This window comes from Neolamprologus brichardi, chromosome 22 (genome assembly GCF_056152115.1).
Source record: "Neolamprologus brichardi isolate AB-2024 chromosome 22, ASM5615211v1, whole genome shotgun sequence".
In the NCBI taxonomy this organism is placed as follows: Eukaryota; Metazoa; Chordata; class Actinopteri; order Cichliformes; family Cichlidae; genus Neolamprologus; species Neolamprologus brichardi.
In genome coordinates, this window is record NC_142124.1 from 8058978 (window position 1) to 8086615 (window position 27638).

At 40.8% G+C, this 27638-nt stretch overlaps 3 protein-coding genes across 4 annotated transcripts; all 3 read right to left on the bottom strand.

Moving 5' to 3' along the window:
• Positions 1–542: 542 nt before the first annotated feature.
• LOC102796075 (cyclic GMP-AMP synthase) lies at positions 543–10658 on the bottom strand. 2 transcript variants are annotated; one of them, XM_087835047.1, is made up of 9 exons: positions 10555–10658; positions 7979–8101; positions 7666–7886; positions 7115–7343; positions 6001–6131; positions 4896–5040; positions 3516–3615; positions 2988–3110; positions 543–1213 (listed from the first exon to the last, which is right to left on the bottom strand). In XM_087835047.1, the coding sequence occupies exons 2-9, from the start codon at positions 8082–8084 to the stop codon at positions 823–825; spliced, it is 1446 nt and encodes a 481-aa protein (XP_087691173.1). In that variant the 5' UTR covers positions 8085–8101; positions 10555–10658; the 3' UTR covers positions 543–822. The 2 variants fall into 2 exon arrangements, with proteins under 2 accessions (XP_087691173.1, XP_087691175.1); XM_087835049.1 differs by lacking the exon at positions 10555–10658 and having other exon boundaries at positions 7979–8103.
• Positions 10659–12619: 1961 nt separating this feature from the next.
• Positions 12620–23137, bottom strand: LOC102793843 (elongation factor 1-alpha). Its single transcript, XM_087835393.1, has 8 exons — positions 22993–23137; positions 21803–21955; positions 20116–20295; positions 19723–20019; positions 19490–19640; positions 17743–17999; positions 16071–16305; positions 12620–12996 (listed from the first exon to the last, which is right to left on the bottom strand). The coding sequence occupies exons 2-8, from the start codon at positions 21944–21946 to the stop codon at positions 12872–12874; spliced, it is 1389 nt and encodes a 462-aa protein (XP_087691519.1). The 5' UTR covers positions 21947–21955; positions 22993–23137; the 3' UTR covers positions 12620–12871.
• A 155-nt stretch (positions 23138–23292) lies between these two features.
• Positions 23293–26920, bottom strand: LOC102795774 (elongation factor 1-alpha). The gene is made up of 8 exons (XM_087835392.1): positions 26779–26920; positions 25783–25937; positions 25123–25302; positions 24730–25026; positions 24495–24645; positions 24155–24411; positions 23839–24073; positions 23293–23749 (listed from the first exon to the last, which is right to left on the bottom strand). Exons 2-8 carry the CDS (start codon positions 25924–25926, stop codon positions 23625–23627), a joined length of 1389 nt encoding a protein of 462 aa, XP_087691518.1. The 5' UTR covers positions 25927–25937; positions 26779–26920; the 3' UTR covers positions 23293–23624.
• Positions 26921–27638: the final 718 nt, after the last annotated feature.

Below are 27638 nucleotides of genomic sequence, written 5' to 3' on the forward strand. Positions count from 1 at the left end.
GCTGATGCACTCAGTTCTTATGTTGTCCATTCAGGTCATTCCCAGCGAAATATTAACATCTTCTACTCTGTGCCTTCCTGCTTGGCCTCTTGTCTTTTTTTAGAGCCACCCTTTCCAAACAAACACTAGCAGGTCTCACTACCATCTTGTAAATATCTGTTTACGGGATTAATTAATTAAATATATGTTAATTAAATATATTTTTGTCTTCAGTTTTTACCAGACAAAACAATTTCAAGACGAAGCAAGCCTTCCTCATTTCTTTTATAATTATTTGTTAAAGTAAGACAATTAAAATATTACAATAATTATCGTCCAATGTATTATCTTTTCTATATATTGCTATTTAATTGAGCAATAATTACACCTAATGGAAAAGCTGTTGGATTAGTTTCCCTTTTTGATCTATTAATATTCTTGTTTATGAAGCTGAGTAATATTACACTTAATTTTTTCAAAAACATAACAATTAAAATGGTGAATTGAGCCACACGCACACAAAAAACTCAAACGAATGTTTTTGTATTTTATTATTATTCCTTTATTACACTTTAAATACCTTTCTATAAAATACATTTATTAATTTTGTTTTTTTTAGGTTGCAAGGAAGTCACATTAAATCTGATTTTCACAAAAACACAATATTCCAAAAAGATTTTAAAAAAAATGCAGTTAAAAACATATACAGGTGTATTTATTTATATCCTCAATAATTAAATGTTTATCTACAATGACGTTCATTTCATTTCACTTCAAATGTCTGAAATCAAGTTATCAGTCATCAGAGTTTCACTTAATCAGCATCATACTTCACATTTCTCATTATTTGAACAGGATATAGAAGGCATAACCCACCACGACAGCAAATGCTACACCCAGTTTATTCATCAGTTTTGCGTCCACAGAGTGAACCAGTACGAAGGACATTTCCTCAAACGTCTCATTGCAGGTTTCATCTAAATCTTCCCTGGGCATCAGAGGTGACACCAGAGCTGGAGGCTTCAGCAGGGGCAGGCCCTCCCTCCTCTGCTCCTTCAGGGCATTGACGAGGAAAGCCAGAGCTTTACGAGAGAAGGAGGGCGGCGAGAAGAGGTTGCATTCGGGAACAAAGAAGTGAGGGAGGTTGCCTCTGCTCGCGTAGTCCTCCATCGCCCGGACAAGATACAGGAAGCAGACAGGAAGGTCCTGAGGGTTCCATTTGGCATCGTCATACCTGAAAGACAGGATGCAGGGAGGAAAACATCAGAGAACTCATGTATATAAATTAAGAGTCATATCAGTTTGTGGGCAGATTACAGGTCACTCATTCTTATCATTATAATTAGTAATAAGCATAAATATACTTTGTTATATTTACTTGTAATAGTTTGCGGAGCTTTAAATAGGAAATGTTTTGCTTGTTATTCAACTAAAAGGAAACGATTGTGCTAATCTTTACATATTTTTATTCTTGGAGTCTAATAGGGTAGCTTTGGACCCTGAGCCATGATTAATTCCCCATGTGCAACAATTTTGTCTTTTATTTTGTTTTTCACAACAAAACCAGGGACCAAGCTGAACTTTAGTTAAATAAAGATCAATGCACTAGCATCAAATACTCTCCTTTACTTATGTTCCCTAAAACAAACAAACAAATAAAAATGTTATTATTGTATTCAACTTCTTTCCATTATTGCCATGTATGTCTGCAACCCATTGGCAGTGGCTTCGTGTGCCACTAGAGGGGCCACTGCACAGTTTGGGAACCACTGTATTAGACCTTCTTTTGATTGGCTGTCCCTTACTAACAGAAGGTTTGAACAGGAGGTGGGTGGAGCTTCTCACAGCTGGGAACACAATCTGTTGCAGATGCTGATTTTGTGCCTCAACAATGACTTGTGCAAGAAAATATGCATTAGCAAATTCATTTTGTAGTTCTTTAATTTATTTAGAGAGTAGTAAATTTGTTTGTTGAACAATTCAATTTCAAACAAGGTTGAGATATCCATATATATATCTATATCTATAGATATATATAAAATGTAATGTTGCTGAAACAACAAAGTAATAAAAAAATTAATCTACCTGATCGAGAAATCCCTATACTATACGCTTCTTCTGGGCTATATTCTCAGCAGCATATTAAACATATCAGGTCCCCATAAGGAGAATCATGTGCTAACGGCTGTCTAAATGACTCGGGTAAAGTTTGTAGCATGCGTGCTTGTTGTTTTTGTCTGCTTCCACTTGTCTTTGCACGAGGATGATGTCGGTGTAAATGTGCAGTCATATTCCCACTAGTGCTGTCAGCGTAAATCTCGTTGAAATGACGTTAACGCCACAACACGGCAAATCTCCGTTAACGAGCTACCGCGGACGGCCAACAGGTTAAGGAGCTAACTGCGCTAACACACTAGTTCCCACCCATGTAATTAAGCATTGCTGGCACATCCAACATACTGTTTTACTTTAGTCCATGACGCGCTTACCTTCAGGGTCATACGTCACATGAAAACCAAAATAGTTCCAAACGCCAGATCTGAATGAGGGTGGGGGAGGTTCAATTTGCCATGTTGCAAGGAGAGCTTAACTTCTGTCTCGCTAGCTTGCCCTGCGCTCAGTGAATCTGCGTTCGACTACTCCGCCTAGGCTGCACTGTCGAGCGCAGATCCACTGAGCGCTCAACACAGACAGCATCATCAGAAGGAAAGTTGATAAAATAAATTTAAAATTTTGTATTGTTCATACATATGCATACGGAACCGAAAGTACTGTATCGAACGGTTCAATATCGATACGAGTATTGTTGCACCCCTAATATATACATACATATATGTATACAAAGGGGAAAACATAACAGCAAGTGAGTTGGAAGCCACCAGTACATCACATTTCTTTTTTACATGAATTTATCACCCACACATACGTCAGGAGAAATCAGGACTTCAAGCCAACCATCTTTATCTGTACCTTAAGCCTACCCCTGTAACGAGAGTTTTGAGGAATACCTGGTGGACAGGGTGTGCAGGAAGGTGGTCTTCCCATGGTACGAACAGAGGCCACCCAGCTCTTCAGGAAAACGTTGTTTTAGACCCTCAATCAGAGATTTGAGGAGCATTAAGCACTGCTTTCTGCAAAAAAAACCCAAAAACAAAACATATGGCAGAAAGGCACAATCTAAAAGTTTAAAATCTGTGACATTTGTCATCCACTTCATTAACCAATTAGACAGTCTAGGCTCACAGGGAGGCTGGAGCTGATCCCAGCTCTACATTACTCAGTTATTTGTTCATTATCTTATTGAAAATGCTTTACAAACACAAGTGTAGCTCCAAAACAGAACTGCATAGGATGGCACAAGATCTGTAATTGCACTTATGTCATTTAACACAGCGACATCATCAACTCTGAATACTGTGGTCAAACCAATTAAATCTATCAATTAAGATTCTGTCTAAATGACAGTCGACACTTCAGTGCTTTACTCCGGCCTGTGATTCCAAGATGATCAGATCTTGTGTGAGAAGATGTCTCACCGGCAGCATTTGGTGGCATGACTCTCACAGCAGGTTCTCTTGTTGCCATGAGACGTGATGATTTTCTTCTCAATGTGAGAGAAAGAGATCCTCCAACTCTCTGATGAGGGAAGGCAAAACATAATATCACCACGTATTCGGACAGCACACAACAAAACTGAGCACTGTCTATTGTGCAATAAAGTTTCAGAGATTCAAAACCTATCTATGACCTGTCATAGTTTGTCTTATTTTATATTTTGTCTTTGCTCTTAGTCGTTATTATTTTGGATTTCATTCATGGTGTCATACCTGTACACTGAAGATGGATCAAAATGTATTGATTGTTTTTCCCCAGTACTCAAACTTTGATATCTCTGAAACCATTCACGCGATTTGGACTGTTTTAAATATTATTATATGTCTTGTCCATGAGAAGATGTAAATAAAACAGTCATCTACCTGCAAAACTGGGATTTCTACACATATACAAACCTGCTGTCACAAATTGGACATCCAAATATTTTAGTGACTTCAAGCATCCGTCATTTTGTTAACATGAGCTCTGAAGCATAGCACCAGATATTTGCCCTAAAACACTGAAGGACCTAGCTGAAGAAGCTTCCAACATAATGGGAATCTTTAAAGCTATGATGCTGGAAAAACACTGAGAAACACCCCGACCTTTATCCTAAACAAAACATTTGTGTCATCTTACAGAAAAATAATAATTTTTTAAACTTTCTGGCTGTTGTTGAAGTGAATCTATCAGGCTTTTCCTTATTTTCTGTCATATAGCTACCGTTAGCTGAACTGTCCAGTCAAGTCAGGGGTGTCGAACTCCAGGCCTCGAGGGCCGGTGTCCTGCAGGTTCTAGATATCACCCTGGGTAAACACACCTGAATCAAATGATTAGTTCATTACCAGGCCTCTGGAGAACTACAAGACATGTTGAGGAGGTAATTTAGCCATTTGAATCAGCTGTGATGGATCAAGAATCCATCTAAAACCTGCAGGACACCAGCCCTCGAGGCCTGGAATTTGACACCTGTGAGTTAAGCGGTTAAGAAAATGAAAGGATGAATGGTGGATAATACTTTTTTCAGTCACTGTTTCACCTTATCAAAAACTCAGACAAGGTTTCATAATGATAAGTATCACTATATCACCATGAGCCAAACGCTCAGGCTGTTATGCTGGAGTTTTTCTTTCCCACTGTCGTTGAAGATCTTGCTCATAGGGGGTCATGTGATCGTTCTGGTTTTCTCTGTTTTCTCTATATAACTAAAAATGAATTGAACTGAAATGAATGTGCTTTGCATTGCCAGTCTTTTTTAAAACAAACCACACAGAAACGCCTCTCTGTGTTTGGCGTCTGGAGAGGAGTCAGCTTTCTCTCACCTTTGGCGTCCTCGCTGAGGTTTCGTCCTTTCTGCCTCTTTGGTACAAAATAACACGGCAAACTTCGGATGTCTTGAAGAGCTTTCTTTCCCAGCCAGTTGGTTACATCCGGGCCATTACGAACCGCAGCCGGCCAACTTTGAACCTACAAACAGACACAAGGAGGAAGATTACCTCGCAGCAGGTGCAAAACACAGTTAACTCTTTTGCCACGTGTCATGTAACTGTCCCGGTTCACTGTTTAATATTTATTTTTTTGGTGTGTTTCAATGGCATCCTGATGTTATTATTCCTCTGTCAAGCTTTTTTTGGGATGCCTGTTTTGTTTTGCCCTTTGGGAGATGTCATTGCTAGATTTCCAAGTGATTCTATCCCCTCAAAATTAGTTTTGTGACCTTTGTGTAGTGGGAAAAAATGTAGGTGCATACTGGGGGCTATGTTTATTATTGTAATCCATTTTGAGGTGTGTTATGTGCTGTTGCTGTCTGGTAAGGAGTAAATATTCCTGTAGTTCCTTGTGGTGACTAAACTGATTTCTTTGAAGCTTATCTGCTCCCAGAATAAATATGTATGACATTTCTTCCCTTGCAAGTGAATAAACACCTTAAACTCACTGCTCTGTGTCTCACTTTATAAGCAAACTTTGAAACTGACACTAGTAAAAAAAAAAACAAGTCTCAAACTGTCAAACCAAAAAAAGTTACAAGTTGATGCACAAGATAGGTTTGACAAAAGACTTAAAAATTATACGTTACTGAGAGGGAAACATTAGAAACACAAGACTGGGAGAGCCCAGTGTTTCCAGAGCCCTTAAAGTACAGACAATACATGCAGATGTGTGGTTTTATTTTGCCAATAGTTTCCGGCGTCACTTTAAAGGGGTATGAGTAATTTTGAGGGGAGGAGAAAGAAGCCAGTGATGATTTCTCTTATGTCCAAGTTAAACAAACTGAGCATTGTTACAAAAGTGCTGAAGGTGAATCATGCACCATTCAGACAAAACTACAGGTCATCCAGGCTTCATACCTTTAATTATGATTTTGAGCAGCACACATAAAGCAGCCAGCAGCCTTATTTATGATTACCAAGCAGATTCAGTGATTACCTCGAGCGCAGGAACCACGTCCACGGAGATCAGCTCCTCGCTGTTCTTGTCAGTTTTGAAGAGAGACAAAGTGACAGCCGGAGAGTGCACGCGCTTCCTGTTCACCTCCCAGCGATAGCATTCATCGGGCACTGAAAACAGGCACAGGTTAAATGTTAAAAACTCTGTTTTTGTTTGTGTAATGATCCCACTCTGAAGACTGCACATTAAGAGGCCGGTACCACTGTGATTAAAATGCATCTGAACATGTTGAGCTTCATTTCTCAACACTTGTGGTTCAGTAACATCAGAGTTTACTGACTACTCGTTATAAAATTGTTATTCACTGCAGATATTTTGGGAATAAAGAATAAAAAAATCTCAATTATTTCTAATCTCACTTTATTAATCTAGTGATGGAGACTCGGGGTTGGTGTTGATGAACCTTTTTGTTAACGAACATCAAAATCAAAACGGCAAAACTAACTGAAACGATGGTGCATACTTACAAAATCAGCAAAAATAACAACTTTAGTCTCTTTTTGTTTATTTGGTTCAGTTTGACTGTAGAGAGTTTGATGGATATGCACATAAACTCTGGGATAGTTTTGTCTGTGCAGTGCTTGCACTGTTACATTCTTGTGCTGTTAATGATAAAACCACAGTTTTGCTGCTGTGCATCTAAACTGAACTAAAATGAAAATAATGGAAAACATGACACTATAATAACACTGGGGACTAAGATACAGCTGTGTTTCAAAAATATCAGGGTAGTGTTAATTATAAAATGTCTCTGTAATGCACAAATGAGTTAATTTTTCAGTCTAGGTATTGATTTTAAATGATCCTAACAAGCATCGAGCAACATCATTTCTTGTGCCTGTTTGAGTGGTCTTTATTTAGCCTCATAATCGTGAAAACTGGGCTCTGCTTAGTAAAAGTTGATCCAAATTTAGCCCAATATGGTTGTCTGTTTTACATCCCATGAAACCATGATCAGATCCCACCCAATTAAAACCTGTTGACAAGACAACTTTAGGAAATTCTCTAAACAGTTTTGAGCCATTAAAAGGTGGAAAAGCCAGAAGACCAGCAGGAGAAACAGAAGAATAAGATTAGAGGTGAGGCAGAAAACCTTTGTAGGTCTTGAGGAATTTGCGGACCAGGCGATGCATCTCATTCAGGACCTTGCTCGACGAGAGGGTGAGGTTGTTCTCCAGAAGAAAAGCCTTAATGGGTTGTCGAGTGGGCCGGGTGAGATCGAGCCGGTAGAAGAGACCGCCGTCGAGCTTCTGCGGGTTGAGCCGTAGGTTTGGGCTGCCTGGAAACGTCAGCATCATGTCAAACTCATCAGGCATGTGGATCTGGGAGCAGAGGATGAATTAAAAGTCAGATCAGATCAATCAGGAGGAGCAGAGACTGGGAAGGGATGTGCAGTAAGGCTTTCATTATATATTAATCACTAAGGTGCTAAGAGATGTTTTGGAAATTACTGAGGTGATACTCGTGCATCAAGAGTTACTTGATGACGTGATTTGATGTTTTTCAGGCAGTCAGAAGATCAGATGAACAGGTGAACTTAATAAGAACAAAGGCAGGACATACGAATACTTAAAACTGGATTAAAAAAACCTTAAACATTAAAAGAGTCACGTCTGAATTAAAATTCAGAAGCTGTGATCTCACCTTAACTTTCTCAAAGTAGCTGCCGGCGTTGAGGCACTCTGCTGACTTGAATAAAGGTTCATTGTTAAGGAATTTCAGCAGATTCTCACGAAAATCGTTGACCACCTCAGCAGCCCAGCGACGGTCTGTCTGCCGGATCTTCAACTCTTTGGCATTATTTCTAATCCAGTTGTCCAAATCTGTGGGGATGGAGGCGGACTCCTCAGCCACCTCCCCCTCCTCTGCAAAGTGACAAAGATAATATTTTTTAGGCAAAGCAGAGAGGTGAGCGTTAAAGATTCATGTAAAGCCCCCAAAATTATGGCAGTGTCACCTGATTGCTGCTGCTGAATCTTCTCTTTTGGTCTGGCGACAGGCTTTACTCTGTCTCCCACCCGTGCCTCACGTGGGGATCGTTGTTGTTTGTCCTTTAACTCCATAACTCGTTTATTTCAGCCTTTAACACAGATAAAATAACCTGCTGTTTAATTAAATCTATGAAACTTAAATATGGGAGATGTAAAAAATATATATATATTAGAAACACACCATTGACTTTGCCCATTCTAAAATCTGCAAATTTTCTGCAACCTATCCAACCTTTAACCTTTAACCACTGCTCTGTTCATTTATTTCTTCGTGTTATCATTGATTCATTTTGATCTTCTGACAATTTTCTTTTTTTTGGAGCTGACAGTAACACTTTAAGCGCTTTACCTGCAGCAGCTGCTAACCGCTGCTACACTTGTTTTTCCCAAGACAAGTTCAGGACCAAATATCTGTCAGAACAGAAAAAGTAACATGAAGCTTTTTATTAACTCACTCATTTCAAATTGTAAATCTTAATTACACAATAGTAAATTACATGGTTGTGTTTTGTTTTTTTTCTGCAGACCAACTGCACCATCTTAAATGCCCAGCAGGGGGCCACAGCCCACACTTTGGGCATTGCTGATCTAATTGTAGAGGTTTATTAACACGTGGTAAACATTTATACATTCTATATAAATTACAACAGATATCATACAGTTAGATTTTATGTCTTTAATTATTGAAGTTTAGGACTGTGTGTTTCTAAAATAAAATGTTTGCTTAGTCTTTGCTGGCTTTGATGTATTCCATATGATATTACAGTATGGTAAGGTTGTGTTGTTTTTGCAGCCCTGGCCAACATCCTACATACACTTCAGTCATCCGGCCACACCCTGCACTGCTGCTATCCTGCACATTCACAGCTCCCTTCCACGCTTTGGTTAAACAAACTGACAGGACAGTTGAGCACTTTATGTATGTCTTTTGGGCCCAGTTGGTATGAACATGTCAGACTCACTGGAGTCCAGAGTTTGTTCATTAACACCACCTGACTGTCAAACCTGCACCAAAGTGTTGTACTGTTGGTTGAAATCAAGTTACCAATGCTCTGTTCTTATACACTTCATTCATACACACGTCATTCTCTTTTTTTATATTACCCACTGCAAAAAAGCAGGAATTTCTCATTGTGACAGTGAAAAACTTAACAGATATCAGAAGACTTCCTCCAAACAAAGTACAGCAAAATTCAGACAGAAGCCAGCTGAAATGTAATGTCAGCAGCTCAGCTGTCAGCAGGCAGGAAAACATTTATAATGTACAGGGTGTAAAAAAAAACAAAGGGTCATGGCTGGTTTGTTTTAAAGTTTATGAGTAAAAGGAACTTCTAGACTTCTCTGCAGCAATAAATGGATGAGAAAATTGCAAAAGCAGGGAAATATTCAACTCCTGACTAAGATAAAGCCCATAGCCTTGCATAATAAAATAAACTAAGTAAAAGAAAGAAATATTAAACTATACAACTTAAGGTGTTTTTTGTTTTGTTCTGTTTTTTGTCAGGGTGACAATTAATTACAGAAAAGTTTATCTTTTTTTACTATTTCATGTACCTTATTTCACTATTTCATTACAGTTTTGCTTTGTTTTGTTTGCTGTGGGTCTGTGGCCATTTATTCAGATTAGTCAAATGAATCTGATTTTCTGTGAATGAACAGAAAATGTCATCTTTTCAGTTAGAGGACAAACTCAGTCCTTTTTGCTTTTTCTGTAATTTTACGGATTTACATCTCAGGCTGTTCATCAAATTTGATAAAGCATCGTTTGATTAAAGGATGTGTTATTTAATTTATCGTGTACCTTGATTTTCTTTACAGTAAAAAAGTCAGGTGAAATGTTTTATAGGTTATTGAGCAATACTTTTACTCGTCTGCCACGCTTTGGATCAAACTTGGCTGTATGTGTCTCATGAAATTAAATGAGCTCTATGATAATTTATACTAGTAGATGGTAAATACCCAACTTTCAAATAAACAAAATGTAGCAGCGGGCCGGTAAGCGTTATTTCTGTTTATGAACATCACTGCCCCTCCCTATCAGGGCTGTACAAGGTCCCTTTAATATCCCTGCAGGACAGCAGTGTTAAGGAGTTCGTGTAGTTAAGAAAACCTGCTTGCGTAAGTGGATCCAAAGATCCAAAGAAATATGGAGGTAAATTTGACTGAAAAGGGTTGCATATGCGTACAATGTGACCCACGAGCGTAAACTACACGCGTACAGCGATTTCTGTGTAATGTTTAAGGACTCCTATGCGCGTGCTCCAATCCACACAGAAATACGAAGCGAGCCGACCACAGGTATAACACTTTTATAAACGTGTACGTCCAAACCTGAATAAATACTGATCATTTACGCACATTTAAATAACTAATAATTAAGTTCGGCTTCACGGATCCCGGATCTGATCATTTTGGCTTTCAAAAACCACAGCTGAGGGTCGAAAGAGCCGCGGCTCTGTGACCTCTGCACTAAAACACCGAAGCGAGTGATTTGTGATGTGAAAAGAAGCAAATGAAACAACCCGACAGCGGTTTGACTCACCTGAGCAGCGTCCTCTGCAAATGGAGGTGAAGCCCTGACCGATGTGTTTTACTTCCTACTCCAGGATTACTTTCTCTTTCAGTTATCATGAAGCAGAATCTAGGGATGAAGCACTCTTCCTCCTCCTCCTACCTACGGGATCCGGTTTTCAGCTTCATCACCCCTGATGGGAAAATGTTGCGCCATGAGCTGGTGTATGTGCTCACACACCTTTTACGTCCAAGTGTGCCCAACAATGAATTCCCACAAATACACCACTACATCAGGAAGCATTTAGGCTCTATGAATCAAGTGTGAGGTTTAATGCTTTACTTGTGTTTTTGTGGCTTTTATCTTTTACCTGCTCGTGTTAGGTCAGGATCACTTAAGTGGAAAGAATGTGTCATACATTCAACCAAACACTGTTCCAAGTAATCTTGCACAATCTGGAAATATCCTCTAAATTTTTTGGTTTCATTTTCAAGAAAATGCGAAGGCTGTGTCACCTCTGATTCCACAGCAGAAAAAAATGAGGGCATAAATAATCCTTATTCTTGTTCTCTGCATACCAACCCACCCAAGACACTGCCATGGTTTGGCTCATCTCTGATGGAGATGAGAGAGCAGAGAACTTGTCCTGTTGGTGCTCAGAAAACAACCTGAAGCTTATCATGAACTTCAGAAGACACAGACAGATCCACTCCCCTCTCATTATAAATGAAGAATGGGTGGAATCTGTCTCCACTCGAGGTTTCTGGGCACCCACATTTTTGTCAATCTCACCTGGACCCACAACACCAACACCATGGCAAAGAAAGAAAGCCCAAAAGCGGCTAAACTGTGTGCAGTTGGTCTCACAATGTGTTGCTAGTTGAAGGTCCAGCTGCTGTATTTCACAGGGAGAGAAAAGAAAGAGAGTTAACTTCACTCAGAGATGAAGATAAGAAAGACAGGAGAGGAGAGGAAGACGAGAGGTTAGGCGAGGTATAGCTGTGTTATTTAAAGTTACATGGCAATTCTTTACATTTAGTACAGGTTGAACAGGTTAGTTTGCTGTACTTCGAAAAGTAAAGATGAGGGTGCGACTGGTGCACAGTCGGTGTGGTTCATCGGTCAGAGTTAGGTTACATCCAGTGTAGCAGAGATTCATGTGAATTTTACCTGATGATGCTGAGACTGATTCACTGAATTGCTGCATAAACAGCGTACTGTCAGTGCAGAGGATGGAAATCAGCCAGGACAACTCACGACACATCTGCTGACATCTGTTCGAATTCAGTTGTGTACATCCACAAAGAGTATCAGGTCAGCTGATCACAGCCTGTACATTAAGAATATTTCTCAATAGAAATTGTGAGTTCTGATTCTTTTGCCAACACAGAGCCATTACAACTCATTTTAGGCTTCACCCACCTGCTGAGACTGTACACATTTTCCTGTTTAGAGGCAAAAACAAAGCAGGGAACAGAAAATAGAGACATAGTTTTTAGATTCAAGCTGAGTATAATTAGACTGAAGTCTGTGTTCCCATCTGCTGATATTATTTTATCATTATGTAATTATAACACAAGGTTCAGTTAGTTTGCACAAAAATAGAAACGTCCTACAAAGAGCTACTTTTTATTTCTTACTTTGAGTACATTTCAGAGCCTGTGCTTCTTTACTTTTACTTGAGATGAATCAGTACTATAAGTTTTACTGGAGTATTTTTTATGCCATGTCCGTATTTTTGCTACCTCTGAGAGTAATTAAAACCACCCAAGAAATCTTTGAGAGGCCTATGTCACCCCTGGATGCCATCGCCAAATCCTCCTGTCTGGAAAACCAGGACCATCACAGGTGAGCCCTTGCACCCCGCCCACCACCTGTTTGACCCGATGCCCTCTGCTCGGCGCTGTATGCCAAATATCCTTTTGGCAAGATACTAAATGGTAAATAGAAAGCACTGAAGCACAGAGCAAAATGCTGGTATGAATGGGTGAATGAGGCATGTATGAGTGCTCAGGTAGAGCAGAAAAGTGCATAAAAGAACCGGTCCATTTACCAGTGCTGCCACTGTCTGCAGTCAATAAACACAAAAGAGGCGTTTTCATTTGGCAATGTTTGAGATTTTTATTGTTTTGGTTTAAATGTAATCATGATGGTAGTTTTCCCTTGAAGGCACGAACCTTCCTTTCCTACGGAAACTCTTCCGATGGGTTTTAATCAGCATAAGCCAGTCCTTGAGTAGAGAGCTCTGCCTCAGAGAAGACGGCGCTGGATGGAAGGGGGGAAGGGAGGATGGGGCGGCCCGCTGCTGCTGAGACGCGACTTGTTGGTGGACCTCCTGCACGAGGATTCATTTCTTTTTGTCGGCTTTCTGTGCGGACTTGGTGACCTTTCCACCGCTGGCAACCTTCTTCTCGACGGACTTGATGACGCCAACGGCAACGGTCTGCCTCATGTCACGCACGGCAAAGCGGCCTGAGAGGAAGAGGAGACAGGACTCAATGAGAGGCAAGTTTTTAAGTTTGAACTTCACAATTCAAAAGGCGGCTTGGTTAAGTCTCATAATAGGTTATAACAACAGTTATAACAGGTTATAATACATTAAAGAATATGTCTGTGACGGTTCGTATGGCACAACATAGAAGAGCCACCTCCACGGGACAAGACTCGGCTGTCCATCTGCATCTAAAGGTCAAAGGTCACTCTTTCAAGGACGCAAATGTTCACATTTTGGACAGAAAAGACAGATGGTTTGAAAGAGGAGTGAAAGAAGCGATCTATGTCCACTGTGAGCGACCATCTTTGAACAGAGGCGGTGGCTTACGACACCAACTGTCTGCCATCTATAATCCAGTTTTGAGTTCCCTTCCCAGACGCTTTAACGCCCACTCACATCTTAGGCCATTTGACCTCAGGAAATCACATGATAGGGTGGAGCTAGGTTTCACAATGAGCTCACCCGAAACCTTGGCTGATGGCGACCTACACCCGTTTTCACACCTGGCTCGATGATTAGGTAGAGGATCATTAGGGGGCCCATTAAGACGAGGTGAAACGTCTTCAAGCAACTTAAAAAAGTCCGGACGCTTTTCTTTCCAAGCTCCTTAGACTACATTAAAGAATATTGTGCAACATTTAATAGGTCACAATACAGGAACTCCAGCAACACTTGAAGGGAAGAGGAACAACTTTATTGCCTGACCAACACATTTCGGCTTGTGGACTAGGTCGGCTACTGGACTAAGTCATTAATGATGAAGACGGGGGTGAGGAGACATAATCCCCACCTGTCTTAAAATACATGCATGAAATACATAATAAGAATATTACAAATATACAAAAAAACGATTAAAAAGAAAAACATTTAATTCAAAAAGAAGTCAGTGCAGCAGTTAGATTAAAAAAAAAGAGGACCTCATTTATGTCTCTTAAATTCAGACTTAAAACGAGACATCTAGAATGCTACTCCTTCTTTTATTGAAAAAATAAATATAAATAGATAAATAGATAAACATTACCCATGCGAGAATGATTGACAGAGCAAAGTAACTGGTAAAAAAGAATTTAAAAAAAGGGTGCAGTTCACAAAAACTCATTGATAGAAAAATCCTCATGCATGCCTCTAGGGTGCAGACTCTTAAAACAGAATATCCAAAATGCTTCTCTGTTTTTTCGGGATAAAATTAATATTACCACCTCTTTGGTTTAGTTTAATGGCTTCAATGCCTAAAAAGAATAGAGGTGAATTTGGATGTTTATCATTGAAGTGTCTTGCAACAGGGCTGGTTAGATCATTCCTCTTTGTGACTTTTTCATCCTCTTCACGCCTTGGAAGTAGGTGAAGTTGTGCCAGAAATATTTGCTGTAACATTTAATAGGTGACAACAACAACCTACATCTGAACACAGCCAAGGCCAAGGAGTAATCGACTTCAGAAGAACAAAGCAATCTGAGCACTCCGCCCTCTACATCATAGGTGTCAAACTCTGGCCCGCAGCCTAATTACATTTGGCCTGCGAAGCCATACCAAATTACTATTAGAGCTGGCCAACTGGTATTATACAGCTAATATATATATTGTTTAGTATTAAGCTTTGCTTGTTCCATATTCAGTTTTTCAGCAAAACATGTTTGAGTCCATAAGAAAAGATTCATTCTTATATCTGGAGGAATAAATATATTTCAATAAATATTAACGTTAGCCCGCGACTTTGTTCCAGTTTTGAATTTTGGCCCACTGTGTATTTGAGTTTGACACCCCTGCTCTACATTGATGGGAAGGGATAGAAAGGGTAGAAAGCTTTAGGTTCCCTGGGGTCCATATCTCGGCCAACATTACCTGCTCCACAAACATTTTCCACCAGGTAGGAAAAGCACAACAAAGAATGTACTTTGTCAGGAAGTTGCATCAGGCCCAATTAGACCAAAAACTGACTGCTAATCAACTTCTACCGCTCCACCATCGAGAGCCTTCTGACCTACTGCTGTACACTCAGGTTTAACTGCTGTACCGTGGAGGACAAGAGAAAACTGCAGCGGGTGGGGAGGGCAGCAGTGCAGGCAATTGGCACTTCACTAACTTCAGAGACATTTATACAGGTCAAAGACAAACAGGCTCAATAGAAACATGCCCTACTTCCACCCTGATTGAAGGTTAACGGTTAACTGTGCTGTTAACACAACTGCATTTATTGTAGTATAATGCAACCAGCATTCCTACCTCTAGTCCTAGCTCTTACTCAGAGTTCACTAACATCACATTGCACCCTATATTGCACCTGCTCTTTTATATAGCATATATAACTTGTATATATACCTTGTACATATCTGTGTAGACACTTATGTTATTACATGCAGTCACTGTGTAGGCACGATAAATAAACAATTTTCCACAAACTGCAGACAATTTTTTTGTTTCCTTGCCAGCTTTAGTCAGGCATTGGAAAATCTCATTAAATACTTTTTTTTTTTTAATCTACCAAGATACAATTTTTTTTATACCCTTGATTTCTCCCTCTTAAACTTCAAGTCCATTTTTTTGTTTCTCTTTTTTTTCTTTCTGTTTTTTTTTCTCTTATTTTAAAGGAATTTTAATGTTAAATTTCTATATGCTGCTAACGGAGAGATGCCAAACTGTGTTTCACTGTTCTTGTAACAGTGACAATAAAGATCTATTCTATTCTATTAATCATGACAGATCACATGAGGTTAAATGATCTCAAGTCACAGATATATTGTTAAACCTGACCACACTTTCAAATATGGAGCTGGATGTGACCCCTTTAAAGGCCCAGGGTGCTGCAATATTTTTTTTTGGGCCACAATGAGCACCCCAAAAACCCAAACTTTGTCATGATGAAGCTTCAATTAATTTCACTCGATAATAAAATTACCATAAAACCCTAAATAATTCACGGAAAGACTCTCAAACCGACCTGATGTAACATTCCAAGCACACAGTAATTTTAACCACGACTGCACTGTTACTGCAGCTTTAAAGGAAAGGCTGACACATAATTATCTTCGAGACAAACAGCGTTTTTACTCACCAAGGGGAGGGTACTGGGAGAAGCTCTCGACACACATGGGTTTTCCAGGCACCATGGTGATGATGGCGGCATCTCCTGACTTCAGAGCCTTGGGGTTGTCCTCAAGCTTCTTGCCAGAACGACGGTCAATTTTCTCTTTGAGCTCACTGAATTTGCAGGCGATGTGAGCGGTGTGGCAGTCCAGCACGGGGGCGTAACCCTGGGCGATCTGGCCGGGGTGGTTCAGGATGATGACCTATGAAGGGAGAAATGAGGGAAGTGTTGTACTTAGAGATCAATATCCTTCCTCAGTTTATTACTGGACTTCTATTTGTGACAGAAATAACCGAAATGAGGAGGGGGGGAGGCCTATCCAGGATTGTATTCCTTTCTGGATTAAGCTCCAAAAACATTTCCTTCAACTTTAACATTTTTAGTTTTCTGTGCAGCTTTTCTTAGGGGGATGTCTGTCGATGAAGATGTGCTTTTAAACAAACTGGTTCAAATTCTCGTACTCATGCTTGGTTTAATCACAGCTAAGAGGCCTAAGTGGAAATACTTAGACTACATTAAATAAGGACTCCACTTGCTGATTTTTTTCTCTACTATTGGGATAGGAAGAAGACTTCGCCTCAGAAAAATAGGATAGACAGTCATGTAATTCTGTCATTTTTTACCTGAATAAATGTAGTAGACATAAACAGTGATGAGGCATACCATATTTTTCAGATTTAAAAAAATCAGATAAATGAGTAATTAAAAAATTACATTTTAATTAAAAAGTGTCAAAATAGGTAATAGACACTATATGATTTACTTGGTTTAAAACTTTTCAAACAAAAGCTATTTATTTATTTGTGAAGGACCTCTTGCCTGCAGTACCATCACAGTCCAGCAGGGGTCCACCTGTATAAGTGATACGTTTCCCTTTTGTTTTTGCTTTTATTTGTTTGTCAGCTATTATTTAGTGGTCAGTTTGTTTTTTCCATATGCAGATATGGGAAACAGGACAAATGAAGCCCAAGACAAACCTTAAAACAGCAAAACAAAAGATGTTTCTCAAACCTTTGACAGCTCTAAAGAAAACAAAGTGCTCTTTACACTGAACTGATAAAGATCCCCTTTAATGCTCAGTGGTTAAAATGTGCAACTAATAAATCATGATTGATTTACAAACTGCGTGACTAGAGTGTGCTGATTCCCGAAATCAGAGCTGTGGTACACTGGTGGGGCCTGCAGATGCTGCAGGTAAGCCACGAGAAGTCATTTATCATTAACCTGTTAACAGAAAAGCTTCATTTTGTGAATTAGTTCACAATTATCAACAAATATTGACATTAAAGAATGAAATTACTTCTAAAGAACTTAGACTGGAGTAGGGGCTGTCAGGAGGCAGAGGTAAAGTAATGATGTGCCTTCTTGGCCAGAGTCTTTCCTGATAAATAAATGAATAAATGGGGAATCACTCTTAACATGGAAACCATCGGAAGACTGAAATGAATCAGTGAATTAATAAGAAGAAACTATTTCATTTTAAATGTATTTATTTATGGGTGGCCCTGAGAAGAGTTTGGATTTAAGCAGCGTAAAGCATTATACTGAAGTGTTTCTGTGTACCTGCTTCATGTGTAATCTACAAAAATAACTGTGTGCATGTTTATTATCACATGTTTAATCTTTTCTGTTTGCTTACCTGGGCGGTGAAGTTGTCAGCAGCCTGGGGTGGGTCGTTCTTGCTGTCACCGGCCACGTTTCCACGGCGGATTTCCTTGACGGAGACGTTCTTGACGTTGAAGCCGACGTTGTCACCGGGCAGAGCTTCAGTCAGAGACTCGTGGTGCATCTCCACGGACTTCACCTCTGTGGTCAGGTTGGGGGGAGCGAAAGTGACGACCATGCCGGGCTTCAGGATACCGGTCTCAACACGGCCGACGGGAACGGTTCCGATACCTGACAGGAGGGAGAGAAGTCAGCGCTCCTCCATATCTGACTTGTCTTTTTTTTTAGTATTCAAGCTTTTCTGCTTTTGTAAATAAAGACTGATCTGATTGGTTAAACACTTAAAACAGTGAGGAAGAGGCAGCTGGGTTTTTATTGTGTACTGCTTTTAGTACTAATAATAAAATTACATTTGTAAGTCTTGTTAAACCAAAGGTAGAAGAAGCTTCATAGAATTTAAAATAATAGCAGCAGTAAAGAAATAAAATAGTCCAAAAACAAATAAACAAAGAAATACATTTTAATAGTTAAAGCTAAATAAAGCTTAAACAACTTAAAACAATAAAAGTAAGGTGTTTTGATTCTGGAATCTAACGTGGCTTTAATGTTATCAACTAAACTGAGGTGACAAGATTTTCATAATTAAACATCCTCTTTGCTTTTCCTGATATATTATTTCAAACTACCCAAGATGTTTATGAAGGAAGTTTTACAGTTTTCTTATTAATCACTCTTAAAAGCACTGGATGTAACACAATACAAAGCAACACTGCAAAGTATTTAGATTACTTTTTTTTGTCGTAAAAATGAACACAACGAGTGATTTGCCAGTGATTTAGTTACTTTTACAATCATCAAATCAGCAATCAGATCCTGTTATAAGGTATTTATTTGTTATTTCTGTTGTGACAAAACAAAAAACATAAAATAGAAACCCCCTGAAATATTTGTACTGCTTCTGTCCATCTTTGACTCGCGCGACAATCAGCTCTACATTACACTCACGCAATCCTGCAGCCGGGGTCGGCAAACGTAACGACAGCGAGGTCGACGTTTAGATTGTTTAAGTATTTTCATTATTTCCTGCTGGTGCTCAGATACTACTGAGGAGAACGATTCTGATGCTACAGCTCTGAAACGGCAATGAGGGAAATGAATAAGCTTGTTGCTGGTGATTTCAGAGTAGAGGAACACAGCGGTTGTCGGAGTCAGACTATTAGAGTTTTGTTTGCAGCTATATTAGTTTTGAGGGTCCAAAAACCACTAAAAGTTATCCATAAACTCTGCAGGTGCATTGCACAGATGCAAATCTGTATATAATAAAAGAATAATAAATTAATTAAAAGCATAAACTTGGATGGTTTTTACCACACAGCAAGTCGTATCATTATTCAAATTATTGCATTAAAAATGTCCCAGAAGGCACAAAAAGCACAAACAGGGTCTGAAGGTCCAGTCCAGTTAGTGGAAGTGAGGTCAGGAAGTCAACAATAAATCTGTGTCAATCTCAGCAATCACACCTCTTTACTTTAAACCTTGACAAAATCCAAATAAATTACTTTTAAAAAAGTACCTTTAGAGGTAGTTTTTTACTGTAGGCATTTAAAAATGGGAGTTTGTGGGCACTGACGCCACGAGTGGGAAGAGACACAGGTTTTACTTTTTCCTTGAGATGCGCGATGACTTACTGGTTTTACAGGGTGCTGTGTGGCTTTACTTACCGCCAATCTTGTAGACGTCCTGCAGGGGCAGACGCAGAGGTTTGTCGGTGGGGCGGGTGGGTGGCATGATGGAGTCCAGGGCCTCCAGCAGGGTGGTGCCTGTGGCTCCGCCTTCCTTGCGCTCGATCTTCCAGCCCTTGAACCAGGCCATCTAAAGCGTAGAAAATGAGAGGAAGTGAAGAGAAAGACTCTTCGAGCAGACGTCTACACTGGGGTGTGTTTGAATCCCTCACCTTGTCACTGGGCTCCAGCATGTTGTCTCCGTGCCATCCGGAGATGGGGACGAAGGCAACCGTGGCGGGGTTGTAGCCGATCTTCTTGATGTAGGCGCTCACTTCCTTGGTGATTTCCTCAAAACGCTTCTGGCTGTAGGGGGGCTCGGTGGAGTCCATCTTGTTGACTCCGACGATGAGCTGCTTTACACCCAGAGTGTAGGCCAGCAGGGCGTGCTCACGGGTCTGGCCGTTCTTGGAGATACCAGCCTCGAACTCACCAACACCAGCAGCAACGATCAGCACAGCGCAGTCAGCCTGAAAATCAACACCAGGATGCAGATTAGATCCAAGTCCGCTGCAAGGCGAAGTTTGCAGGAGTCAAATCCTCATGCTGGAGCTTATGGTTCTTACCTGGGAGGTACCAGTGATCATGTTCTTGATGAAGTCTCTGTGTCCAGGGGCATCAATGATGGTCACGTAGTACTTGCTGGTCTCGAACTTCCACAGAGCGATATCGATGGTGATACCACGCTCACGCTCGGCCTTCAGTTTGTCGAGCACCCAGGCGTACTTGAAGGAGCCCTTTCCCATCTAAACCACAAAAAGCAAAGTAGAGGGAAGAATCAGTCAGAAAGGTTTAACAGAAGAGATTTTATTTAATCGGTTTTCTTCATAGATCTGAGAAAACTGAAATCCAGCTTTAACAGAACTGAATTTAGAGAATTTTACTTTACTATTTTAATTTATTGTTAATCTTATAGAAATACAAGCATCCTTCACCACAGTGTTCATGACCTTGAACCTTTGAAAAAATACAAATACTAAACTCCAGTTAATCCCTTAATCTGAAAAGGTAAAATCACCTTTTAACTGGCTCATAATGAGCTTTTTAAGGGGTGATTATGCAACTACGCTAGGCAGACAATTTGAGTTAGCTTGTTTAACAGAGGTACATCCCGAAAGGTTGATTCTGTTAATCTGGTTGCAGCGTTTTCAGAGGTATATGCATTTTACTGGTTTTTTTTACCCATTTCATAAGCAAACAAAATATATATAATTGATTTATTCTTAAGTAAAGTAAACCCTACTAAAAAATGGTTAAAATCTTTTGTGATGTAAGGCCAAAACATGTTTTGCCGTGCAACAAAAACTTTAATAAACAGGAAAAACTCGGTTTGGTTAATTCAATACCTCATAAATAAGTCTTATTTTAAAATAATTTTTTTCTAGACCTAAAGCTGTTTTTCTTCAGCTTACATTCAGGAGAGCATACTTTTAAAAAATGAACCTCTGTTCAGCCTAATAGCACCAAAAAATTTACAGGCTAGATAAGAAAAATTATGTAAAACATAACATCTTTTTGTACCTTATTGTTTTGTGTTTTGTGAATTGATTAAAAACAAGTTTTCTTGTGAAAATGCTATTTTTCTGCCTTGTGTTTGTCTTTGTTAAATTCTTATGTTCAAGGTCTGCTAAGCATTCTTTGGCATCCTTCAATGTCTGTGCCTTACTGAGTCATAGGTTTCAGTGCTAATATCCTGTATTCATCCTAGTCCTATCGTAGAATACAGAATGTATCCAAAAACATTGGTTATTGGAACATTTCATGTTATAATATACAAGTAAAACATTATAACAGATATAATTTTCATGATATATATCATGTATAATGATTATATTATATTGTATGGTCTTTACCTTATATTATAAACCACCTTAAGGGGAAAGCAGTGATTTGTCGCTATATTAAAAAATTAATTGAATGTTTGATAAGTTTCACTTTCAATGTTTAATTAATTCAGTTTCCCCTAAAATGTTGCGTAATATTAAATATATAATTATATACAAGCAAGATTTTAACTCTTATTTTGCACGACATAAATTAACCTAACATTTAAATCTTTATGCGTTTTTTGCGCTTGAGGGCAGTGTGTATTTTTTAACAGTAGATGGCGGTTTTACCCAAATAATATCATTGAACAGTTATTCCACCACACCCACCGTCTACTGTTATGGCATTTTACCTCAGAGTCTCACTGTTATATCCCATACAGTGTTTATGCGGTAAGAAGCCTAAGATTAGGCCGCAGTCACCCACCTCAGCGGCTTCCTTCTCAAACTTCTCGATGGTTCTCTTGTCGATTCCTCCGCACTTGTAGATCAGGTGACCGGTGGTGGTGGACTTGCCGGAGTCGACATGTCCGATGACCACGATGTTAATGTGGGTCTTTTCCTTTGCCATTTCGATTTACTGTTTTTAAACAACATGAGGAGCAGTCATTTCCACTGTTCAAATACATAATGTGCCATATATAATAGTAGTTGTCCCCAAAATGGTGTGAGCCCAGTGAACGCCATTGTGGCTCATTGCCTTCACCGAACGTTAAGGATCCCCGTTTTTCTGTAGAGTTATTGAATTAATGGGGGATTCGTGTTTAATAAAATGAAATAATTCAGGCTCCAATTTTTCTCACAGGCCTTGTTCTTGGTCATTCCCCATGAGTTTTATGAAGCCAATTAAATTGAAAATTAAGTTGTCAAAATGTAGTAATAAACTGTTTCTTTCCACTTTGCTGCAACTACGGCATTAGAGGTTAAGTAATGTTAGCTAGGCGGTCCTTGCGCAACAAAAAATACGCAAAGTCGTATGAATTGTGAATGGCTGCAGTATGCTAATAATACGTTTTGAACATAAGAGACTATTGGGGAAGGGGTGCTGCTTTTTTTTTTTTTTTTTTTTTTTTTTAAATAAAGGACACCATCTATAATCATTAAGGACACCGAGGTGGGACGCTGATGAGTCACACGCCATGTGCGTGCTAGATGAAAACCGGCTCCTCGCCTCCATGTTGCACCCGTCGGGAGCGCGGAGCCGCCATGTTGTCAACTGATGCAAGCGCGCACCCGAACATACAGCATTGGGAGTCAATGCGCGCGTTCACGCAGGTGGAAAGAACAGGGCTACCATGACTGGCAGAAACAACCTGGCAACTCGTTTTTGACATCTGTCCCCAGCGCCTGCCTAAAAATCCTGACGTGGACCCTTACAAGTAAGCCAGACAGGCTAAAACGAGCCAGGAGAAGGAAATAAGGTGAGCTAGCACGTTTTAAACCTTTCAATGAGAATTCTAAATGCTACGTTGCACTGAATGGATTACTAAGGTTTCTGGCTCTAGCCATCAGTTGATGATTTGAAGGATTTTAGCTCTAATACCCCAGCTTTTGTGGAAATGCATCAATGTTAAAAATTTAGCTCCAACATCTGCATTTTCAATGAAATTCACCAACCTGTGTCCAGCAACTACCAAGACGTCCAGAGATTTCGAGCGGAGGCAAAAAAGGACAGAGCGTGATCTCTCCGGTGTTTATATACCGAACTAGAGGAGAGGGAGGGATGTGCATTGCTCTTGTTGTGTGTCAGACTAAAATAAGGGGTGCTATTGGCTGGGGTGGCATATCTCCTATGGAGGCGATTGGATGACAAGTGCATCACTGGACACAAATAGCATGGATAAAAAACAGCTGCAGCACATGACAGAGGCTCGCCTGTCATACCAACTGCAACTGTGAAGGATACAGACAAGCCAATTTCAATTTTTTCGGAGACAATATTTTATTAGTTACCAGCAGCTTCTTTCCAATCAAATGTGGCATTTTAACATTGAGATACAGTTCTAAACCATTTCCAACTTAAACTCAACTGAGAAGAGGCACTGTCATGTGATTCAGGTAAGTGACAATGCCATAGAGTTCTTTTTCCTGCGAAAACTCTTGCGATGGGTTTTAATCAGCATAAGCCAGTCCTTGAGTATAGAGCTGTGCCTCAGCGAGGATGATCCAGGGTGGGAGGAAGATGTAAGGGAAGAGGTTGCCCGCTGCTGCCGGCACACGTCTTGTTGATGCATTCCCTGAACGGCCATTCATTTCTTGCCCTTCTGAGCCTTCTCTGCAGCCTTTGTTGTCTTTCCGGACACTTCCTTGGGGATAACAGACTTGATGACACCGACAGCCACTGTCTGCCTCATGTCACGCACGGCGAAACGACCTGAAATAGGAGCAGGGGAAAGGTGGGGTTAGCTGCTGTACATTATATGCCTAATCAAATCAAGTAGGGCTTCTGGGAAGCAAACTTACCGAGGGGAGGGTAGTTGGAGAAGGACTCCACAACCATGGGCTTCTGTGGGATCAGTTTGACAATGGCGGCATCTCCGGACTTGACAAATTTGGGGCTGTCCTCAAGCTTCTTGCCAGAACGACGGTCGATCTTCTCAACCAGCTCGCTGAACTTGCAAGCGATGTGGGCAGTGTGGCAATCCAGCACAGGGGCATAGCCTGCAGCGATCTGACCGGGGTGGTTCAGGATGATGACCTGTGGACACGCTAAAAGTTAGCCAATTCCATAATACAACCCAACCCTGAAGACGCTCAGCACCATTGTCTCCACACCAACCTGAGCGTTGAAGCTCTCAGCACCCTTGGGTGGGTCGTTCTTGCTGTCGCCAGCAACGTATCCACGACGGATTTCCTTGACGGAGACGTTCTTGACGTTGAAGCCAACGTTGTCACCGGGCACGGCCTCGGGCAGAGACTCGTGGTGCATCTCCACGGACTTCACCTCAGTGGTCAGGTTGACAGGGGCGAAGGTGACGACTGTGCCGGGCTTGATGATACCAGTTTCAACACGGCCGACGGGTACAGTTCCAATACCTGAGAAATTAAAACATTGTTAAAGCACCAAAAACCATGGGCGTAGTGCAATACTAGCCTTGTAGTACTATGACAGTTCTCACCGCCAATCTTGTAGACGTCCTGCAGGGGCAGACGGAGGGGCTTGTCAGTGGGGCGGGAAGGTGGCAGGATGGCATCCAGAGCCTCCAGCAGGGTGGTTCCAGAGGCATTGCCGTCCTTGCGCTCGATCTTCCATCCCTTGAACCAGCCCATCTACAGACAAAAGTCATTGATGGTTTAGTCCATGTTCAGTCAGATTAGCAAATTGAGATGTGTGGAATGGCTAGCAGTCCTCACCTTGTCACTGGTCTCCAGCATGTTGTCTCCGTGCCACCCAGAGATGGGGACGAAGGCAACGGCGGCGGGGTTGTAGCCGATCTTCTTGATGTAGGCGCTCACTTCCTTGGTGATTTCCTCGAAACGAGCCTGGCTGTAGGGGGGCTCGGTGGAGTCCATCTTGTTGACTCCAACGATAAGCTGCTTTACACCCAGGGTGAAGGCCAGCAGGGCGTGCTCACGGGTCTGGCCGTTCTTGGAGATACCAGCCTCGAACTCACCAACACCAGCAGCAACGATCAGCACAGCGCAGTCAGCCTGAAAATCAACACCAGGATGCAAATTAGATCCAAGTCCGCTGCAAGGCGAAGTTTGCAGGAGTCAAATCCTCACGTTGGAGCTTATGGTTCTTACCTGGGAGGTACCAGTGATCATGTTCTTGATGAAGTCTCTGTGTCCAGGGGCATCAATGATGGTCACGTAGTACTTGCTGGTCTCGAACTTCCACAGAGCGATATCGATGGTGATACCACGCTCACGTTCGGCCTTCAGTTTGTCCAGCACCCAGGCGTACTTGAAGGAGCCCTTTCCCATCTGAGGGGGAAGGAATTAATAAAATTCAAGGTCACAATCCAAATATCTACATGGAAAAATTCCAATGTCGATCCTAAGATTGAAGTGCATCCAGTATTCAAATTACCAGGAGCCCCCCTCCTCAAAAAGGGACATTTAATCACTTATTCAGGTACAAACATTAAACCCACAATTTTCCAAAAGCATTTCTAAAACTTAGTGTATGCAAGTCATATTCAAACAGAGGTTATGCTTTGTTTTGTGTATAAACTTTAAGCTTTTATTCTCTGTTCACTGGAGGCCTCAGACTGTCAGACAAAGTGCACATTCACCACCAGCGCTCTGCGCGCGTTAAGCCCCACCCCGCATGCGCGCACACGGCTGTTACACCCTCGTGCCGGGCAGTTGAGCTCAGAGGAAGGCATGCCGACGCCGCCATCTTGGACTTTTTAACAGAAACTGTTTTCAAGATAAAATGTATGTAAATACACAAGCTCTTACCTCAGCGGCTTCCTTCTCAAACTTCTCGATGGTTCTCTTGTCAATTCCTCCGCACTTGTAGATCAAGTGACCGGTGGAGGTGGACTTGCCGGAGTCGACATGGCCAATGACCACGATGTTAATGTGGGTCTTTTCCTTTGCCATTGTTTTAGTTTCTGTGGGCAAGATTAAATAAAAATAAAATTGCGTTAGTCTTACTACTAAGTACCAGTTAGGCTTCGTTAACAGACATGTATGTACAACTAAGCTATCGCATCTTGAGCCCGGCTACATTAGGAAACCATCCCGGCATGTAGGCATAATGAAAGGCGGTGGGAAAAAAAGAAAGAAAGGCTACTGAAACGTATTGTCTTTTTAGTTTATACGGAGTTAAAAACTGAAATTCAACTCCATGGCTACTTAGTCGCTAGGCTTTAGCCGCTAGTAGGCGGCTGTTACTGCTAGGCCTCACTCGGCCACAAGCCAGCCGAGACACGTGTTACTCCACTGGGCCACGTCGGATAAAGTTACAAAGATCGCCAAATATTCAGAAGCTGTCTTGTCCGGACTTCAAGCAGCTGTTGCCGGATAAATACGGGCAGTTGTTTGAGTGAGGAGAGAGAAGAAATGCCATTCAAGCATCTTCGGATCTCCGGTCTTGCAGCCCTCCTTTGTTCCCGTTGCCCACTCTACATTTTCTCCTCCCTCGTAAAAAATCTTTCGTCAAAAGTTTAAAAACAGCATCCAGTAAACCCACTAACGCACAAACCTCGCAAAAAAACTATCATGTTAAATACAATCAGGCGAGAACGACCTTTACCATTTTTTAGGGTTAATTCCCTCGAAAATTAAATCCACAGGTTAGTGTCAAGTTACGTAACCGAAAAAGCAAAGTTTGGGATTAAACGAAAGAAGCACAAAGAAGATGCTAACGCCTGAACAAATCACGTTTAACTACAACCTTTAAAGGCCCGAGGCCGGGCCCCTCTCTATGTGAAGAATGGGAGCTAAACTCACCGGTGTTTCTGGGTTTTCACGGCCAAAGCTGCTGCCCCTAAGCCAGGTAACAGAAAGAGGAAGACTGGGGCCGGACTGGGAGGTTTTATACTCAATGGGAGGCGGCCTCGTTTCCCGTCACCCTCCCCGGCGCAAAACCCCGCAAATCACACACATTCCTGCAAAAAACGTCAGCACGCCGCCGAATGAAGCCCTGCAACATGCATCATGTCTCATCAGTGATGTGAATAAAATTCAGCAGCAAAAAACATAATAATAATAATTAATTAATTAAATAAAAAAAAAATATCCAGGGGAGAAACGAGGGTGACTTAAAAGATACAGAAAAACACATCTTTAAAGTTAGATTTCACACAAATTCCTCCACTTTTATTATGAAAAGGTGCACACTTTTACATTTTCCAGACATCAGAACACAAAATGCTAGGATGCTGAGGGAAAATAATAATAATCTACTTTAATGCTGAAATATGTGTAGTATTGTTGTACATTAAAGAGTACTTTTATTATATTTTAGGGTTTTTTTTGTTAGGTATAAATTATGTAATTTGGCAGCACCTATAGAGCTTTTAGAAAGAAAACATTAGCAGCACTCAAATCAAGGAAGAGTAGTAACTAGTAGAATGTACTTTACTAAAGCTCCGTATACAAGTTTATATATTAGGTGGCCAAGAAATGACTGGAAGATGCATAAACTTCTGTTAAGGCAAAAAAAACTCATGTCCATAACAGTCAAGCTTCCATACCCCCAAAAGGTCTGTTTATGCCAGGAAAAACCCTGATTCTTATTTATCATAATAATTCAGGCTTATAATTAGCACTGCAGTCAAACCCTTCAGAAAATAATGGGAAAAGGTGAT

Bases quoted from the DNA above. Each gene is read 5' to 3' on its own strand.
- LOC102796075 (XM_087835047.1), bottom strand. From the start codon at position 8,084: ATGGAGTTAAAGGACAAACAACAACGATCCCCACGTGAGGCACGGGTG. The intron at 7,344-7,665 runs GTGAGATCACAG...CTCTGCTCCCAG, and splicing joins GCTACTTTGAGAAAGTTAAG to ATCCACATGCCTGATGAGTT. The intron at 3,111-3,515 runs GTGAGACATCTT...TTTTTTTTGCAG, and splicing joins CATGCCACCAAATGCTGCCG to AAAGCAGTGCTTAATGCTCC.
- LOC102795774 (XM_087835392.1), bottom strand. From the start codon at position 25,926: ATGGCAAAGGAAAAGACCCACATTAACATCGTGGTCATTGGCCATGTC. The intron at 25,027-25,122 runs GTAAGAACCATA...GTTGATTTTCAG, and splicing joins TGATCACTGGTACCTCCCAG to GCTGACTGCGCTGTGCTGAT. The intron at 24,412-24,494 runs GTGAGAACTGTC...TTAATTTCTCAG, and splicing joins GGACGTCTACAAGATTGGCG to GTATTGGAACTGTACCCGTC.
- LOC102793843 (XM_087835393.1), bottom strand. From the start codon at position 21,946: ATGGCAAAGGAAAAGACCCACATTAACATCGTGGTCATCGGACATGTC. The intron at 20,296-21,802 runs GTGGGTGACTGC...TTTGTGGTTTAG, and splicing joins TTGAGAAGGAAGCCGCTGAG to ATGGGAAAGGGCTCCTTCAA. The intron at 18,000-19,489 runs GTAAGTAAAGCC...CCCTCCTGTCAG, and splicing joins GGACGTCTACAAGATTGGCG to GTATCGGAACCGTTCCCGTC.